At 36.8% G+C, this 19,845-nt stretch overlaps 2 protein-coding genes across 5 annotated transcripts; both read right to left on the minus strand.

The window, feature by feature from the left end:
* Positions 1-184: 184 nt before the first annotated feature.
* Positions 185-8,806, minus strand: LOC149041931 (uncharacterized). Of its 4 annotated transcripts, none has more exons than XM_089211699.1 (12): positions 8,677-8,803; positions 5,638-5,905; positions 4,810-4,892; positions 4,413-4,482; positions 3,982-4,064; positions 3,561-3,630; positions 3,156-3,239; positions 2,923-3,037; positions 2,354-2,485; positions 2,005-2,091; positions 1,400-1,461; positions 185-1,087 (listed from the first exon to the last, which is right to left on the minus strand). In XM_089211699.1, exons 1-12 carry the CDS (start codon positions 8,707-8,709, stop codon positions 1,053-1,055), a joined length of 1,122 nt encoding a protein of 373 aa, XP_089067825.1. In that variant the 5' UTR covers positions 8,710-8,803; the 3' UTR covers positions 185-1,052. The 4 variants fall into 4 exon arrangements, with proteins under 4 accessions (XP_089067825.1, XP_089067826.1, XP_089067827.1 ...); XM_089211700.1 differs by lacking the exon at positions 8,677-8,803 and adding an exon at positions 6,814-7,080; XM_089211701.1 differs by lacking the exon at positions 3,156-3,239 and having other exon boundaries at positions 8,677-8,806.
* Positions 8,807-10,334: 1,528 nt separating this feature from the next.
* Positions 10,335-18,666, minus strand: LOC113686907 (uncharacterized). The gene is made up of 2 exons (XM_089211698.1): positions 18,339-18,666; positions 10,335-13,050 (listed from the first exon to the last, which is right to left on the minus strand). The coding sequence occupies exons 1-2, from the start codon at positions 18,592-18,594 to the stop codon at positions 10,856-10,858; spliced, it is 2,451 nt and encodes an 816-aa protein (XP_089067824.1). The 5' UTR covers positions 18,595-18,666; the 3' UTR covers positions 10,335-10,855.
* Positions 18,667-19,845: the final 1,179 nt, after the last annotated feature.

Here is a 19,845-nt window from a genome sequence, read left to right on the forward strand (position 1 = left end):
GTACTTGCGTGCTACATACAGGGGATAACGCGGGGGAATACTTGGGGTCATTAGGAACTAATTCCACCAAGTGTTTTATACCAGGAGCATTATCCATGGTCGCTGCAAGTTGTGGGAAAAGTCAGGGATATAAAAATTTCCTCAAGGTCAGGGAATATACATCTTTGAAAGAAGTCTGGCGAAATTTGAAGTAATTATCTTGCATTTTAATTGGACCCTTCATGATTATGCTACGTTTACAAAGTATATGTCCAACTTCTTGTGAAAGTTCTTATCAAAACTCTAGCTGAATGCATATTCTACAATAATCACTTCTTTTTTTCATATATAAAAAAATCATGCCCATTTTCTGATGATTAGCTATTTAACAGTCTGCATGATGCACAGTCATTGGTTGCTGTCACATTTGGTACTAAATAAAATTATCAATACTACAGAAAGAGAGAGCTGTTGTTATGCTACTCTTCTTAAAGAGATTCTCAAGGGTCTCTGCAAGAAATAAGCATGCAATGTACTTTGCAGCCACTTTGTGATGTAACACTAGGAGACACAATTGATCTTGATGGAAGTTACATTATGCACTTCTTTATGTTAAAAAGAATAAACCTTAGTCATGACTTATTCTCTTGAAGATACTATTAAATTTCAAAACCCTAAAAAACGTTTCTACAATTTGTATATCCTAAAAAATTCCCTATTAATGTATCTTCAGTGCTCTTGCTTTCAGTGCTTCCTACTGATCACAACAGAGACAAGGCTGGAAGAAACTGTGTAAAACTGACATGATCTTGTTATCACTGTGCAACAGCTTGACAACTAATCTGCCATGGGCGGCATGCAACATTGGTATGCAGAATATTTTAGAATAATCTTGATACATGAAATGAAAAGACGATAAGAAACATTCCCCCCCCCCCCCCCCCCCATCCCTGACATGGTATACTGAAGTATTGAAAAATCTGACAGAACTTGAATCTCTGTTTACAAAATATAAACAAATAAAGGACAATATGAAACATTCCCCCCCAACCCTAACATGGTATCTGTAGTAACTAGCATGTATATTGGAGAAGTGTCTCTGGTATACCTAGAAAACAAAAAGGAAATCAACTGACAAACACTCATGACTTAACACATTAAATGCTAATATAACAATAAGCTTTCCAAGGAGTTTTGAATCTAAAATTATTTTCACTTCTTCTTCACTTTGACTTTCAATTACACCTGTCATAATTTGTACCTACTAATGAAATGTCACAGAATGTAATACAATCCAGTACATCACAACATCAAGCTTAACCTTCATCCCTTTGCCATTCCATTATTTGAAAATGCTAAAAAAATGCATTTATATTCTTTTCTAGCAAATACTTCATACACCTTTCAGTGAAGTTCTTACCATGAAACACAACAAGTTCACCAACATCATTTACCATAGAAATCTTTTGCTTCACATTGTTCCTAAAAAAAGATGAACACTGTCAGCAAATGACATGTATTATGGTAAAACTTTATAACGTCCCATCTTTAGCAGATGTTTTTCGTGAAAATTTCCTTTTAATCTTGCTGTTACTTGAAAACACAAACTTCCATTGTCTAATACCAAAAATATTTTTCACATTCATAAAATCTTAGCATACACTCTATGGAAATTTGAGCCTGTCAGCCATTCACATGTATCACATGAATTTATTACAACTTGGTTAATCTCATTTAACCCTTCTATAGGCAATTCACAGTCATGCTTTATCTTTCAGTTCTAATAGACTCCTTCTTTTGCTCTTACGAAGGACTACAAGGAAACAGCGTTAGAAATTCTTTACAGTGGCCAATTTACATTATCAACTCAGTTAATGAAACCAGATAATCTCTTTCTAACAGTCTCTGCCTTTTTTCTGATTGCATTTTTTAATGTCAATGGCTTTTAATTTGACAAGAATATCAAAAATCAAGCACTATCATATTTTTCGGGTATAAAATAAACTATTTGTTTCTTATACACACGGGATGAATGGTTTGGCAAGCTTGAAGACTGCTTTTAGGGAGAGTTTTGCCTTTAAAATGATGCAAAAGTTCAATCCTTCAAAGAACCTGCAGAAAAAAAGCAATAAAAGAAACATTACAGTTTAATTTATATCATTACTAAAATCTGTCAGATAAAACAATATCTTGTACTCTATAAGCAAAATAATTGTAAAACATCCACTGATGTGCAAAGTTATCAGCATCATAAGATGCTTTTTACCAGTACCAGTATAATTCACCAAATTTATCATCTGACCTCTGACTTTGTTGATTTGTTTGCTTATATTTGAAGTAGGTATATGTCTCCATCAGTACAAACTTCTCTTACCTGGTCTTTAATAGTCTGTAAAATTTCTTTGCCAAATAAATGTAGCACAATTTTGCGCCATCATCCTCTCCATGAATAATGACTGTGAATTTGTCTGTCACCAGATTTTTGCGGACAAATTCTTCTACATTTCTGAATTCAAAGATCAAACAAAGATGATTAACCCACACTATCGTTATAGTGAACAAAGCTTTGCACCATCATCCTCTCCATGGATAACAACTGTGAATTTGTCAGTGACAAGATTTTTCTTGATGGTTTCTTCTACATTTCTGAATTCAGGGATCAAACAAAGATGATTTAAACCCAGTTGGGTAATACAAGATGTAAAATCTTGTATTGCAAGAAACAAAAAATTTACTTCAATTCCACTGCATTTTGCACGATAGGGAATGATTGAATTGTATATAACCATCATGTGAGTACCTACACTGCACTTTCAACTGGATCCCAAATATCCTGAGCACAGTGTGCATCTAATTATCACCTTAAAAAGTTTTCTTTTGGATAACATAGAAATGAGCCTAGTTTAGTCATTAACATAGAATTAAAGAAATACTCTCACTTACGAGCAGAGATTGTCAGCAAGCCTCTTTGATTCTGACCTTTGGAACAGTTTTGATACTTCAGGTACCTTCCCAGTGTTCAAAAGGAAAACATCATTGCCTGATTCATCACAATGATCTGAATAAAGAAATATTTAAAACTCCTTTCAGAAAAGATTATCATACCACTATTAAGACTTATTTTCTTAAACTACATGAACCAAAAACTCCAGCCTAATGTGATTTCAATCACTCACCACTTTTTGTGAAAAAACCCAAATACTCTTCACATGAAGGATGTGATTCTTCAAAAGCAATGCGATGTACTCCAACCTGTGAGTCTGCATGGTTTGAAAAATTTTTATTTAATAGTGACATTTCCTTTTTAATTCAACTGTAGTTAATTAATCAGAAGAAATCCTTAAATTAATCATACATTAATTATCTCAACCCAACTCTTTTCACAGACCTTGCAGTTGAAATCTCATGCAATACAGAATGGTTAACATAAGAAAAAACCTTTTAACTTTAGGTATTTTTATCTATCATTCATAGGAAAATACTCATCAGATATGGGAGCTTACTGTCAGTAAAACCCTGAGCATGATGGAATGTTATTGCCTTAGCTTTTTCACCACAAATAAAGATACATTGCAAGTTACCTTTCCCAATGTCCTCTGTTGTTGCCCTTACTGCTGAAGACTTTCGTCGCCATTTCAACCTGCGGGATTTCTATTCAAGAATAAAATCATTCAATCATTAATCAATGATCAGCTCATGTTGTTTGAACTTCTTAACCAGTGTCTTAATTGATTGTTAAACAGGTTAACTGTCTACATTATTTATTCTGTATTAAACATTTTCCTTCTCATTAGTCTTGGGTGACTGTTAATGCGCCTACTGATAATTTAGGTTATACTCAGGAAAATCAATGACCACCACTTGCCAAAGGACACTGACTTATGTCATCCTTTGGCAAATGAAGGTGAAAATAAAATTAATTAAATGAATGAATATATGAACATTCAATAAATCAAAGGTTCTTTTATACCAAATGCAAGTTCCACTGAACTTTCTACTTACATCATTCTTCTTAGTAGGCTCCGGTGATGATGGGGACTGGGGAGGTTGATAAACAGGGGGGTCAGAGCTCTCCTGAACAGGCTCTGTGATGAGGTCAAATGGTTGACAATTTGAATGTTTAGTTTTATACGAGGTTTATACTGAGTCTACAAATGCATAATAATTGCAAATAACTCTTTCTTCAGCTTAACCCTATTTAACATGTTACTTCTCCCTGTAATATTCACACATTATGCAGCAAACAGGTAGTGAGAATTCTCAAACTTATCTGGTAGAACGTTTTACCTTGATCTAACTAAATACACATAACTAATTTACAAGGAAATGTGTAGCAGCTAGTGGGGAGAATTAACATTCAGATATTTAAGTTAAAGGGTTAAAACACTTTTAAATCATTTTTTCACCACAAAGATAGCTACATTACAATTTACCTTTCCCAATGTCCTCTGTTGTTGCCCTTACTGCTGAAGACTTTCGTGGCCATTTGAACCGGTGAGATTTCTAATCAAGAACAAAATCATTCAATCATAAATCAATGATCAGTCCATGTTGATTGAACTTCTTAACCACTGTCTTAATTGATTGTTAAACAGGTTAACTGTCTACATTATTCATTCTTATTAGCCTTGATGACTGTTGTTGCAGTCATTGATAATTTAGGTTATCCTAAGGAAAATCAATGACCACCACTTGCTGAAGGACACTCTTACATCATCCTTTGGCAAATGAAGGTGAAAATAAAATCAATTAATGAATGAATATAAGAACATTAAATAAATCAAAGGTTCTTTTATACCAAATGCAAGTTCCATTGACCTTTTTACTTACAATATCCTTTCCTCTGGGCTGAGGTGATGATGGGGACTGGGGAGGTTGATCAACAGGGGGATCAGAGCTCTCCTGAACAGGCACTATGAAGAGGTCAAATGGTTGAAAATTTGAATCTTTATTTTTATGTTTGGTAGATAAGTAAACATTCACAGAAAATTCCTTGATTACTCCCCATGATAGAACATCAACTAATGTTCACTCACGGCAAGGTTTATACTGAGTCTACAAATGCATAATAATTGCAAATTACTCTTTCTTCAGCTTAACCCTATTTAACATGTTACTTCTCCCTATAATATTCACACATTATGCAGCAAACAGGTAGTGAGAATTCTCAAACTTATCTGGTAGTACTTTTTACCTTGATCTGACTAAATACACATAACTAATTTACAAGGAAATGTGTAGCAGCTAGTGGGGAGAATTAACATTCAGATATTTAAGTTAAAGGGTTAAAACACTGGCAAATTTTACAAAAGTTAACTATCCTAAAAAAGTACAGATTGAGAGAATATTCCAACTGGAATATACAAAAGGCTATCCACAGCCCTTGGCTGAACTACTTGCAATAAAACATACTCATTAAACAGCAGTAATTACCTTCTTGACTGGGGGCATCAATTCCAGCTCAGAAATATGAGGTCCTAGGAATTGGGGCCTTATATTTCTGAGCTGGAATTGGAGTTCCTCCTTCAGGCTCAAAGACTCCAAAAAGTTAACTATCCCAAGTACAGATTGCGATAATAGTCCACCTGGGTTACAAAAGGCTAATGGCAACCATGGCTGAACTTATTGCAATAGAGCATACTCATGAAACAGCAGTACCTGCTGTTAGAGTTCCTTCCTCAGGCTCACAGACTGCAGTTAGACTCTCACTTGGAGTCACTTCACTATACGATGATGTCAAGATTCCACACACATTTAAAGATGATTGAGAACCATTATCAAAATCTTTGTCTGACTGTTTGGTGCTGCTTGATACCCTCAGAACAACATCCTGCAAGCTTGATGCAGCGGCTTCTATTATGCTCTCTACGTAGAGATCAAGCTTCTGTTGGTTGATTTTTGACTCCCTAGAACTGGGAGTAGCATTCTGAAAGTAATAAATCATTATAATTGTTGATAGAAAAGTTTAAATAAACTTCCCATTTGTTATTATAACATTAAAATGATGAATTAAAAAAGGCATTTCAATGTAATGATTGGGTCTTTTGATACAAATTGCTCCTGAAGCACAGCATGCACTACACTTCCTTGAAACCCTATTTGAAGCCAGTCGCTGCAAACATAATTCTATATTTAAACTCAAGAACCTGGTACTTATTAGGCTCCTAACTTCAAGGCAGCTAATGCATCATGTTTAAAATTAAAATAAAATGTTTTTTTTCACATATTAAAAAGGAGAAAAGTCACTTAAGAAAAGTAAACTAGAAACTATAACTCTGGTCTTGATTCCTTTAGAGGTTCCAGTAGTTTGTGTATGACATACACACTAAATCTTAATTCTTTAGAGTTCTGTCACAATATACAGACTGGTAAACCAAAAGCTGGTAAATCCTTATAGGTTCACGCATAGTAGACTCAAAGAGATTTGATAAACACGGTTTGAAAATAAGGAGACTGTAGTGCACTTTAGACAAGGTTAGTTGTAGGTATCATTAGTTTGGGTTGTTTTGATTGATTTCAAGTAACACTTCTAATATACTACATGGCTAGGGATATTTTAGGTGCCCCTTTATTAGTGGGGAAAGTGGGGGTGGTATTCCTCCTCTGCTAGACGTCATTTGACATGTGATCAAAGTCATCATTATCATTATCATCATCATCATCATCATTTTTCCTCCACTGTTCTAGCATCCAGATTGTGTGAACAATTTCGCCCGATTGGGAAATGTTGAAAATAAGCTTTAAAGGGAGCCATTGTAATATGTAAAATAATCCAAATGTGCTCTTTCTTAAAAAAGGTAGATTATTGCATTTCTACGACAATGAGACCCTCACCATATAAATTTTATAGTGTCAAGCAATTCGACAAAGAAACGGCCGCCATACTAAAGTAGACGTTGAAAGAAAATGAACGAGCACCTGAAGATTGCTTTCTTCTCTATCAATCACTTAGAGTTCTCCTTCACGTTTTTGGACAGAGATACTCTGTCCAATACTCGCCAATACCCTCCTTCCATAACGTCTGCCAGACGATCGATTGTAACTCGTTGGAAAAGTTCGCCATGTTTTAGCCTTAAATTTATTCCCTGCCCCTCCCCTGTAAAGACAGTGATTTGACTCGTAACCAGGGTCCACGCCGTGCCCTGACACTTCTTTTAAGAAGCTTCCTTTCAAGCATTAAGCAAAGGGTGGTGATCATCTGTTGGAAACTGTATGATATGTTCATTTTTCTCAATTTAATTGACATTTATAAGGGATTTGGCTTATTTATACATAACTAAGCAAAGCTGTAGGCTGCACGTGTTTTATCGTCCCATATCTGGTACTGCACCACGTGCTTACAACGGGACGTTGAGTGTGTTTCATTCTAATAAGCCGAGAGTTGTGAGTGGCAGTCAACCGAAGCGTAGAAGCAAAATTGTTGAATCAAGCCAATAAATCGTGAGTTTATAAGGAGGCGTGGTACAGCTTTTTTACGTCTTCGACACATCCCCAAAAATTGAAAAAGTTATTTCAAATAAAAAGAATGACGAATGAGATTAGCAATTCAGTAAAAACGAAACCTCGCTAGTAAATAAGTCTTTAATTCTCCTACCTGTAAGCTGCGCAAAAATACCATACTATTGCGCGAATAGGAAAAAACCTTCTTCAGAAATTCCATCTTGCAATGTTTTCCATAGTACCATGTTGTCTTGTAAATATTTCGTTTGTGCCTATCCTTTGTCGCCACTTACCTGGTATCCTTTCCACTTGCTACAGTCTCAGATTTTTGACATCTCTGCTCATGAAATGATGAAGCGCGCGATTTTTATTCTCATTCCACGCGTGAAAAGATCCACTTACCGCGACAAAATCTTTCCGAATTCTCATTGTTCTTAACCACAAAAAATGCTGAAAGATCGAAACCTAATCAGATTTGTTCTTAGCAAGCGCCATTTTGGACTACCAACAAGTCCACCCAGAGTGGTGCTATTCCGTCGACCTCTAAGACTGGTGCTTTTTGTTGTTGCCATGATTGTGTTGTTGCTTTATTCGCAAAAAAGACATATTTTGGTCATCTAAGACCTGTGCATCTTCATTTAGCAGACTTTTATGTTTATTAGTTGGCCGTAATTTTCAACAAATAAGAATAGGATTTCCTTGCGCTTGCTTTGGTACCCGCCCCTTGGAGTCTTTTTGGTCCTCAGCTCCGTTTTTTTTTTTCCATGCTCCGTGTTCATTTCAGACGGTTTCACTTTTCACTTGAGTTTTGGGGATGTGAGTCCAATCGAAAAACAGCGGTGAAAACATTTGCGTGATGTATAGGGTTTGTTCACTGAGAAGCTAAGTGATCGCAAAAGTAACATTACAAACACCGTGCAAAATGTTGATTTTATTTATTATATATTATTATATATTATTTCTACTCTAACATTACTTTTAGCTGACCCTTTCTCCTTATTCATTTAATTATTCTTGGCGTCAAATTTCCTTGCGTTTACATCTGGTCCTTCATTTCCTACACTTTGTCCCTTCGCTTCCTCTTCCGACACATATGAATTCTTCTTTTTCTTTTCATTTAAAGACAACTCAACTTTATGCATTCAGGAGCCCAAAGGCCTGGCATACGACAAATTCCGAATTTGTCCGACGAAACATGGTAAGAAGCTCATTTTAACCACCCCAAGTACAAAAATATTAACAATGAACGGTACTCACGTTGGGAGAAGTCATCTCTTTGATTCCTTCCATCACTTTCTTCAGTTTTCGTTCTAGTGACTCACGACGAGCCTAACTCCAACCAACGCAAAGTTATAACAACGGGTTGTAATTTTCGCGCGTTGTGATGACGTAACAGACGAAATAATTATCTAATCAACAGATTAGCAAATGTAGGTAACTTCTGCCTCATTTTCAGGCGCCTTTGCACTGGTTTAGGAAAGCGCGGGAAACTGCCCAAGTGCGCAGACTGCTGGATAGGAGGATATTGATAGGTTTTAATAAACGTTCGCCCGTAGACTGCCTCAGACTCTCATTTACTCAAAGCGATTGCAAAAGCAACAGGCAAATCCAAGAAACGAGACTGAGAAAGATTGGCAGCTTGTCAGGAAACATAAAGGGGTGCGTCGTTCCGCAGGTAAACCAGTCTGGGGCAGTCGGTTGCTTTGGCCACCACGATGCGTGGACCACTGACCGCGAGAATTTAGCACAGACCTCTTCGCAAATGAAAGGTTCTAGATAGGAGAATGAGAAAGATCGGGAGCTTTCCAGGAAATAATGAAAAGAGCGCGTCCTCCCGCAAGAAAACCAAGTCTTTAAACGAGCTGTTTTGTCGTTGATGCTTAGTTTGCTTGCGAACATTATGAAAATGAGAAAAACATATGAGTGTTAAGTTCTGCTTCGTACGTAGCATGAAACCACTTGGCTATAAATTAACCAACATTCCTCGCCAACAGTAAGCCTCGCTCTTCGGACCTGTGAATGATACAAAAGAGATGATTTTAAACCTTTGACCACAAGCAGTGATCATCAAGTAATATTTGGCCACAAGTGCATTACACAGTTTGACGGACAGGCAATGAAAAGACAAAAAGTGACTAAACTGGATTGAAGCTTTAATATCGCAACAAATTGTTGATATCTAAAGACATAGAATATATATAGGGTACCGGTCATGAACATCCATTTTCATATGCTGGGGGTGAGTACGTAGCTTCAAAAAACTGGAAAGGTTTTTAGAAAGTATGTCACTTTGGATATCATGGTTCATTTTACCTATTCCGTAAGCGTCTTGTGATCCAAATTACCAGCAGTTCCTAAACAATTGGAGCGCTTGCTATCAGGGGACCGGAGAGTGATCGTTGGGTTGGTCAGTAGGTACCCCTGGGGGTATGGCTGAGGACGTCATCAGGTTCAATAAGTCTCATTAACTACTTAACAACTAGATTCCAAGTTGCCGTGCGTCTGTTCAGTAATAGATCACAGAGGACGTCAAAATGTGGTAAGAACAAAAAAGTGGCACACGAGGAATTTGAAAAACTTTTAATGATGACGTCATCTTTACGTCTGTCCTCCAATAGATCATAAGTGAGAACCAATCAAAACGCGTGCATAACTGAGCTTATTATATAAATGTAAATAGCCCTCTATTAATGTGCCGGACATGTTTTCATTCTTCGATGCCCATGCAAATAACCTTCTTGGACTCGCTTTTAGGTGAAAATACCATTCTTTCAGACATGTTGCCGAGGCTGGAAAGGCCAACTTACATCAATGAAAAAACAAAAAATAAACAGCAACTAAGCCGCCATTCATAAAGAAAAAAAATTAAGGGAACGAACTACGGAGCAGAACAACGAATAATACTAGACTCTCGATCTGCACAAAATTGAAGGAGTTCTTTTTATTTCTCTCTACAAAACGTTAGAAATCATCATTAACATAATCACTCTGCGAATTTAATATTTAATAAGCCTATTTTACGTTGCGGATAACAACAAAAATATCCTAAACTTTTACTGTCAAGGTCATCATTTCTTGACAAATATCCATAACATACTTTACAGATCTATCGATTTAATTTCAAATGTTTACAATATAATTTAAAACTACTCTTGAAAACTTAATTAACTTTAAACAAAATGTCACCTCTCATTAAGTACAAAGTAGCTGAGCCAAAATTGTTTCTCTTATAAAATATGGGCGATTTTTCCGATAAACTCGCCTCCTATCCGACAAACTATTTCCAAAAGAGAAATTTTTAATATATAAGAATTACTTTAATTAATGTATTCTAATACTAACAAGCCATATAGCATTCACACAAGGCTAAATTAATCTTCGCGCAGTTAACTCCTCGCAGTTCATGGCAGTTAATTAGCTTTTGTCTTTGAATGACTTATTCACTAATATACAACATTAAATAAGATCCCATCAGGAGGGAAAAAGAGGACAAGATATGCCATAAATCATGATAGTCAAAGAAATTTACGACTGCGCAGCTCTTGTTCAGATCACGTGATTCCTCAGCAGTCTGCGTCTTGTCTGTTGTCGCCTTGGCAGTAAAAAACCAAACCGCAGTACCCATACACCCTAGCGTGACTAGAATATAAGAGACTTGAAAAAAGCGGAAAATGAACGTTTGAAATGTGCAACATCGACGGGTGGTCCGAAAGAACTGAATCAACACTTTACCCGTGATAGCAAGGAGACAAGCTGAGATACAGCTAAACAAGAACATGTCTGGGAAATCAAACTGAATTCCAAAATGCACTGGGAAAACAATACTTATAACCACTAGGATCACAAAGAACAACACAGCCTTTAAAACCTCATCCCACTTTTTGAGGTCACTTTTGCTCAAAATGTTGTAAAACAATTTTATACCCACCCAAGAAAGAATACCAATGTAATAAAAAACCAAACAGACTACAAATATGAATTTCATTGCCAAACCCATTTCACCACGATTTTTATAGAGAAGGGAGCCAAAGTAATTGAAAATTAACAGTGGAACTAAAAAGAACAGGAAAAAATTGTTGGCTTGTACAGGCTTTTTGCACCTTTTTCCGACAACGCACTCCTTGAAGCTGATTCCATTATACAATGATAACACAATCAAACCTGAAATAACAAACATAAAAGCTGTATCGAACTGGAAAGTCAACTTGGTGGGACAAAAGTGATAAAGCATGGAAAAACACCCTTCAAAAATCAGCCCCCAGGCTAAAGCGTACCCTATCGAAAAAGTGAACTTTCTTTTATGAGCTTCAGCGTGCAACATTATCTCTTCTTCTAGATTGTTGGTGTTAAAATAAGGAACAGTCATTTTTGCCAGGTGACCGTTGATGTTCGGGCATTTCAAGATGTGTTTCGGTAACTCGACTTGGCCTGGCGGAAGTCGTGCAGTTGACAGGTGGTTCCTACGCGCCTGCTTATGGCACCAAGCGAATAACTCGGCTTCCATCACCCACACCGACCAGGCCAGGATCAAGCCGTGAATCATGTAAACCAGGTTACTTATCATCAGGTTGAAGGGAATGTCATATCCACTAACTCTATAACAAAAGTCATTGTAATAACACTTGTCCCTGTCGCCCGAATGTATCATCTCGAGCCAGTCTTCGAAGACATACTGGTATGAACCAACCAAAAGGACAAAACCGACAATACAGGTGGTGTAAGAAAATGTTTTGGGTCCTTGCGCGAACCAGTGGGTAAACAGCACTATTTTCATTGCTTTAAACAATTCCTTCCAAGTTAAAGGGTTTTTTTCCTTTTTGCCACGTATCAATGGTCGTAGCTCATCAGCTTCTTCGTCCTCTTTCTTTTTCCAGCAAGATGAAAACAAGCTCCTAAGATTGTCTTTCATTCGGTGACTAGCTGCCATGGGCGACGAAAAGCTTACCGCTGAATCGTCAATATGTTCATCTTCCATGGCCAGTTTATATGGCTCCCTGAAGCAAAACAACGCCCATAGCGCCACTGCAATACCACCAAAAAACGACAAAAAGATTAGGAAATAGAACGGAGTTGCGTAATCATAATCAAACGAGCTCGCTAGAGTCAGTATCACGTTTTTTTCTCTTGTTTCGGACTTGCTCTTTATCGCAATCCCTATGAACCAAGGGCAACCAGTATCTTCTAGAGGCGGTAATGATGCTTTAGAGAGGGTGATCCGGCCCTTTTCTGCAAACGACAGCCTCAATGATCTGTGATTCAGTGCATTTATATTCTTCACCACATCCTCGCACGTATGTGAAACTTTTAAGTAAGCTGTAACATTTATACTGGATTCCACAGTTATGTCAAGTTGTTTTTTTGAGATACCCGTGCTTGGTTTGAACTGAAATGCTGCTGGTTGAGTGCTTGAAATCGTAAAACTCTTCGATTGACCGATATCTATAGACGAGACGTTTTCAGAGATTTCCACTGCGTAACTTAGGCTTGGAGTTCCTGTTAGTAACACTGAATACTTCTGGCCGGAAGGCTTTGGACATGAAATTGACGTGCTCCAAACATGCGACGCAGCAGTGTCAAGATGACCAGAGGAGGACAATTCGTCCTCACCGTACACTGTCATGTGAAGAGTTCCTGTCAAGTTGAAAAGATGATAAAGTTATTGCATAAATGATAAAAACGAAAAAGTAATCACGCAAGAACCGGACGCGGGATATTTGTACACGATTGACAACGATTCAAAAGGGAAAATTTAAGGGAAATCCAGAAAAAGAAAATAATTTATCAAGAGAGTAAAGCCTTCCGTGAAGATTAGGTCCAACGCCTTACAATGGCCGGATACAGACACGGCTGTCTTTTGAGAAACAAAGGCGAGCTGAGCCGTTTTGAGCCCCTCAACTAAGCATGACTGTTTCAGAATTGAGAGGGCCATGAAATATTTCAGAAGCCTACTAAGTAAATGGGGCTGGTGGATATGGCCTCTAAGAGGCCTTGGAGAGGACTCGGAGACGAGAGCACATTTTCTTTTTCTTTGGCGTCCACAATAGGCCATTTTACAGATATGTACTTAGTTGCCAAGCCCTCGTTTGGAATGAGGCTGAAGGTGACCTTGTTGTGATAGAGACTAGCTCCTAGTTAGCATAATAACAAAGCAATTTACATTTGAAAAGCAGCAAGGTTTGTATCATAATAAGGTCACCCTTGGCTTCATTCTTCTTAAAAGGCTTGGTAACCAGGCACGCAACTGTAAAATTGACTATTCTGTAAACTCTCATGGAGTCTTTAAATAACACATGAAGAACTACCACTCTCCTACCCTACCCCAGCTCGCTCTTTTCTAGAACCGAGACCTCAAACAGCCAACATCATTTAAATGAAGTTTTCTTCACTAAAATTGTGTCATGGGCTGGCCAGAGACACTTGTATGGAATTAATCTTTCCTGTTATTAACACTTATCTATAAGTATGACACTTAATGTGGTACGTAGCTTTGCAGAAGTCTTATTTCCCTCTCTTCTGAACTTCTGTTAACTTTCTTTGAATGGTTGCCTGGGGAGCCTCCTCATAGTTCTGAATATTTGGTAAATAATGTTTACACTGAAAGGGTTGAGACCATGAGGCAGATTAATCCTCTGACTCCCTTAGAGTTACCAACACCTAACTTCTCCTTACAAGATCACCTATGATACCTCAAGGTGACAAGAATAAAGGAAATGATCACCAACTAAAGAAGCTCTTGATTGTTAAACAAATTCTCCTTGTCAGCACCTTAAGAAATGTATGGAGAATTGTGAAGTAGAGACAAAGTTTTACCATAAGTCATAACCTGATTCACTAGTATACAAGTACAAGAGTGATATACAACAATAAAGTAAATAATCTATATAAACAAATAACCACAAATGATGTACAAGAAACTTAAGGTAAGGGTTAGCAAAAAATAATGCAGATTCCAAGTTTGTGGCATGTTACTAAGAGAGTTCTTTTCAGGAAGTATAGAGTATTTTGATTACGATATACAACATATCATCATCATCATCACTTTTTTTTTCCTTTTTTACAAAACAGAATTTTTTTTAACAGCATTATAATTGATAGAAGGTGAGGAGACTTGAGAAGTTACCCGGCTTATGAGGTAGAGCCACCTAACTTACAACAATATTTAAAAAATTAAAAGTGCTGTGAATGTGCAGCTTTGCCAATACTGTGTTTATTTATACTAAGTAAAAACTCTTACATTTTTGTCTTAAAGCTAACAAGATTTGACAAACTAGTGAATGAAACAGGAAGAAAGTTCCAAATTTTAGGACCTTGGTTGAGAACTGTAAATTGCTTGAGATTTATACTACACAACTGCATTTGATAATTACTGTTCTTGTACCATAGCAGTGAATTTGGCTACTTGTTACAAAAGGTTGAGTAGCGATGGGGGAAACGGGTTATTTTTGTGATAGAAAATGAATTTGGCGCATTCAAACATATTGATTTGGAAAATATCTAAAATTCTTAGTTTGGAGAATAAAGGAGCAGAATGGACTTGACAATCTGAGTTGATGATTGCCTGCACAGCTTGCTTTGCAACAAAGAAGTTCTAAAAAAAAAGGTAGATATGTCTGTAGATGACTAGGTGTCATGATTATATGATATGAGGATAAATTAAAGTGTAGAACAAAGTTAGTTTGGTTGTAGAAGATAGGAAAAAGTGAGACCTAAATATAATACTTATTGATTTGGCAATTCGTTTGTATACATAGCTGATATCATGTTTCCAAGTGAGATGATTGCCAATATAGACCCCAAGGAATTTAGTTATATCGGACTTTTCAAGGGGTTTACCTCTAAAGGAGAGAGAAATGTTGGAGCTAAATTTCTTCTCTTTGGGTTTATAAATGACGTAGTTTGTTTTCTTTATATTAACTGAAAGCTTATAATATTTTAGCCAAACATCAATATTCTGAAGTTCATCATTAAGTACAGATTCTCAGCAATTTGGGTTTAAGTGAGAATAAAAGAAACTAGTCTGGTGTTGTCAGCAAAAAGCATAGGGTCTGCTAACCCTTTAACACCTGAGAGTGACCAGCTTCTTATTTCTCCTTATAATATTACCTCTGAGTAAAAAGTTAAGGTCACATGAATCAAGGAAATGATCACCAACTGGAAAAGCTCTTGATTGTTAAACAAATTCTCCTTGTCAGCGCCTTTGGAATTGTACAAAGAACAGTATGGAGAATGTGCATACTGATGTTAGGGTGTAAAGGGCTAATTCAGAGGCATTAGGGAGGTCATTAACGTACACAAAAAACAATAACAGGCCTACTTGAGGGTCACCACATTTGATGGTTTGTATTGAAGAAGAAGAGAGAACAGTATGGTGAATATCCACACAAATGTAAGGGTCAGAAGGGTTAAGACAGTCCAAAGATTTTGATTTTATGCAGACGGCTGGTGCAGCATGAGTAATTCACTTCAAATACATCCTTCTCTCCTCCAGCTCAAAGGATTGTGTTTTATTGAGCTACATGATACCCTCAGTGGTCAAGTTGGATCACAGAAATCAAATAGTACCATATTTAGAAAGCTATGGTGTCAATGCATCATGTGCTTATCAACAAGAAAGCAGTTTAAAAGTTTCAGTGTCTTTACATGATACTGATATCAACAAGGAAACACTGTTATTGTTGGGGTGTCTGTATATGATCTGATTATCAACAAGGAAGCAGTTTTTAAAGTTTTAGCGTCCTAATTTGTATCATGCCATTGTAAAAATGTTAATTGACTGATAATGAAATATAAGTTAGTTTACCTAGAAAAAATAAATGATAAATAAATTAAATCAAAACTTGTGAATATTAAACAAATAAAAAAAAACAATTAAAATAAATCAAATACAAATAACAAAAAAAAAAACATAGGATACACTCATCCTCAACCCGTCCCTGAATTTCTTCATATTTGTGCCTTCCTTTTTAAATGGACTCTTATTGACTTTATTTTGGGTATCAAGACTTATATTGATGATCCTTTAATCATCAGAAGTTTAATGGTGCAATGGAAGAAATTGCATGTTGTCAGTTTTGTCTCTGGCTAACAAATAAATGCTACAAAAGTAATTCTACGACCACTAATTTTCAAACTTCGGATCTCAGACATTCAATTTCACAATTCTGAGTTTATTTCCCACTATCAACTCTTGATTTTCTGACCTCCACCTTCACACTCCTAATTTCTAACTTTGGACTTTCAATTTCAGAGTTTGGAGTTTTATTTTCAACCATTGACATATAATTTTCTTTTTTTCTAGCTTAATTAGACTTTATGGCTTTCAACTTCTAAGCCTCCCACATCCTAGTCTCTGGCTGCAAACTTTCAAAATCTGACTTTCATGAATAGTTTAAAGGAGACCTTCAACTTAAAATGAGAAATCTTCCATTTTTCCCATTTCAACTTTTAAGTATCATTTTCAACAACTATGAAGGTCCAACTTTCTTCTTGAGTCAGGAATACAGAATCAAAAGATAAGAACATTTTTAACATTTAAATTAGAGAGGTACAGCAGTAACCAAGGTAAGAGGTGTATTACCTTAAAGTTTACATGTTTACTAAGGTTTTACTTTTTTTTAAAAGTAAAATCTACATTCCAGTATTTTTGAAAACAGGTATATATATATATGTATATATATATATACATACATGCATACATATATACATGCATACATATATATATATATATATATATATATATATATACATACATACATATACATATAATAACTCTATGTTAGCCTATTGAGTGGTACGTTGCTTGCACCAATTAGTGTGTCCCATGGGGTATGTTTCTGGACCCATGTAGATTGTGCCAATAAGGGTAGCAAATTACACAACTAGCATTGACAATTTTTTTTCCAAATTATGCTCGAATTATGCTCTAGCGTGCCAAAGGCATGCTAGAGCGGGCCTTCGGCCCAAATACCCGCCTATCATTGCAAGGTTCCCGCCTGTTAAAAACTTTAGCTACATCCCTGATGCTCTTTTGTTCCAAAGTTATGGTGACTGAATCGTGGACTAGCTCGAGAGTCACGCATTCCTCACTCGCTTACTAGCCCACATCTACTCTCTTTTTGTATCATAAACCCCAGAAGGGAGCCTGCGTACCAGAGGGTTAAAATAAACAATAGTTCCTGTATAATTATAACATTTTCCTTGGCAGAAACGGATCCTCAAAGAAAGAACAGTTTCGAGGAGCAATTGAATAGTTCTCATCTTTATCGCTGACTCACACACTAAAGCTTCGATATTCAGACAAAAGCCGGAAGAAATATGACACAAAAAAGGGTGACAAGAAAGGGATAATCTAATCTTGGTAGTAAATGCATTAGCTATAGCAACAAACAGTTCCACGGTATATAAGAAAGTGACGTGTATGACATGCGATCAATTTATGTCACGCAAACACGTGAGGAAAGCGAAAGTCTTCGGCTGTAAGTTCTGATCCTGATCATGGTACCAGTTTAGAATGTTAATCGGTCATAATTGCACTGTACATAAGACACTATGCAGCTATGGTGATAAGATTCGGCTGAGTAATGCGTAATTCATTTACTTCACATTCCCACGTTGCCACTTGCAGTTCTGTTTGTCGTAGCATGATTTCAAATTTGCACTCTCTTATTGTGTTCAAATTAAAACAACCCTCAGAAAGTGACCGTTGATCGTCTGAGAGCTCTAAAAAGTATATCCAATCTTAACTCAGAACAAAAAAGCATACGTTGCAACAAAATGGGTCTGACAACAACTTCAGCTGCCAGCACAGCAAAATTCGCTTGTCATATGACCATACGTAGTCACGATTTGAAACAGAAAATATGACCTATCCATATATATGTATACATGTTTATCAGCAATAAACAGTCTCTCTATCTTACCATTTTTCTCTCCAGAGGTCTTTGCTTTTACATATAAGAAACTATCTTTGTCCTCCGTTGTTACAATACATGAGTGAGACGACGTTCTCGTTGACGGAAGTGTACGGGAAAACATTACTGAACTAGAACTGCTGATAAAGGATAGATTTTGAAGAGCCGCTGCTTTTGTCACCTCGCCATCAAAATTACATTCATTAATAAGCCCTGCAGTCGATATAGTCCAAAGAAAGGACATGAGGATACAAGAACGCACCATTATGGATCGGTCTCCACTGAGTAACTGAGCTGAGCCAGGTTACTGATGCGGAAAATATGAGACCGAAAATGAAAGCCACGTGACTCTAGTTCAATGCCATGGTATCAAGACAAAGGCATGCCTTCAGAGAAAAACAGATGTGTCCTTGTTAACTGGTTTATAGATAGCAACTTCTGTTTTGTTTATTTCCTCTAAACACTTGCTACCGAAAGTCTAAGGAATGGTTTACAGGCACACTTTGTCGCTGCAGTCGTGGCATAATAATTCATTGGAGTGCCACTGCACATGTAGCACATGGCATTAGAAAGTTTCACGTCAATTAAAATTGATAGTCTAACATAATAGGAAAGGACCATCATTCTGCTTCACTCTTCCTAATACGATCGGGCTCAACTACTGATACTAATCCACGATACTTCCTGTCCGATATCTATTTCTTGAAAAATCAAGGAAGAAACGCGTAAATTGAAAGCACCCATTTAAACCAGCTTGAAGCCGAACTGGGCAAGCCTGCATAAATATCGCTAATAAATAAATAAATACTTATGAGGGATCAAGCGAGCTATCCAAGAGTTAGACTGAAATCATCAGTTGGTGGAAGGTTATTTTTTTTAATTCCAGGCAAATCTTACATAACTTCTAACTTTCAGACCCGACCAATTGCTGAAGTATCCGAGTATCCAGCGTCTCTTACTTTGAAGTATACAATATTTTCGTATCCAAATACAGGTATAGATTATCCTAAAATCAAAGAGTCTTTTTTCATGATTTTTTTTTCTGTTCGATGTATCATGAGACAGTTTCGAGGTACTTTATTTGAAAAGAAAATCGTGTATATTAGTCAAACATCCTCCCCTCCCCCCCTCCCCCATCACCTCTCAATACCCCTTACATCATCATTCACTTGCTTGACTTCTTTTGGTATCGTAAAATCCCAGCCATTATTTCATAACCCTGGAAGCATGCTCGACGGACACAAAATGTTTCTGGTGATGAATCCTGACAAAGCTTTGCTATGGGCGCAAGGCTCGTTTACGAGAACCTTAACCCTTTATTCTTGAGAAACAGGAAAAACAGGAAAAGTCTCGAGGGCTTTTTAGGTGCCTGCACTACAAATAAATCTCTTAGAAGTCTGGAAGAGTTGATCCCAGACCCTAAAAGCGAAAATTTTGCATATAACCGATAGCACTGGATTAACAAAATATTTCCGTAGTAAGTTATCACGAAAATTGTTGTTGAATTCGAGCCAAC

The sequence above is a fragment of the Pocillopora damicornis genome, chromosome 7, assembly GCF_964200805.1.
Source record: "Pocillopora damicornis chromosome 7, jaPocDami1.2, whole genome shotgun sequence".
NCBI classification, from domain to species: Eukaryota; Metazoa; Cnidaria; class Anthozoa; order Scleractinia; family Pocilloporidae; genus Pocillopora; species Pocillopora damicornis.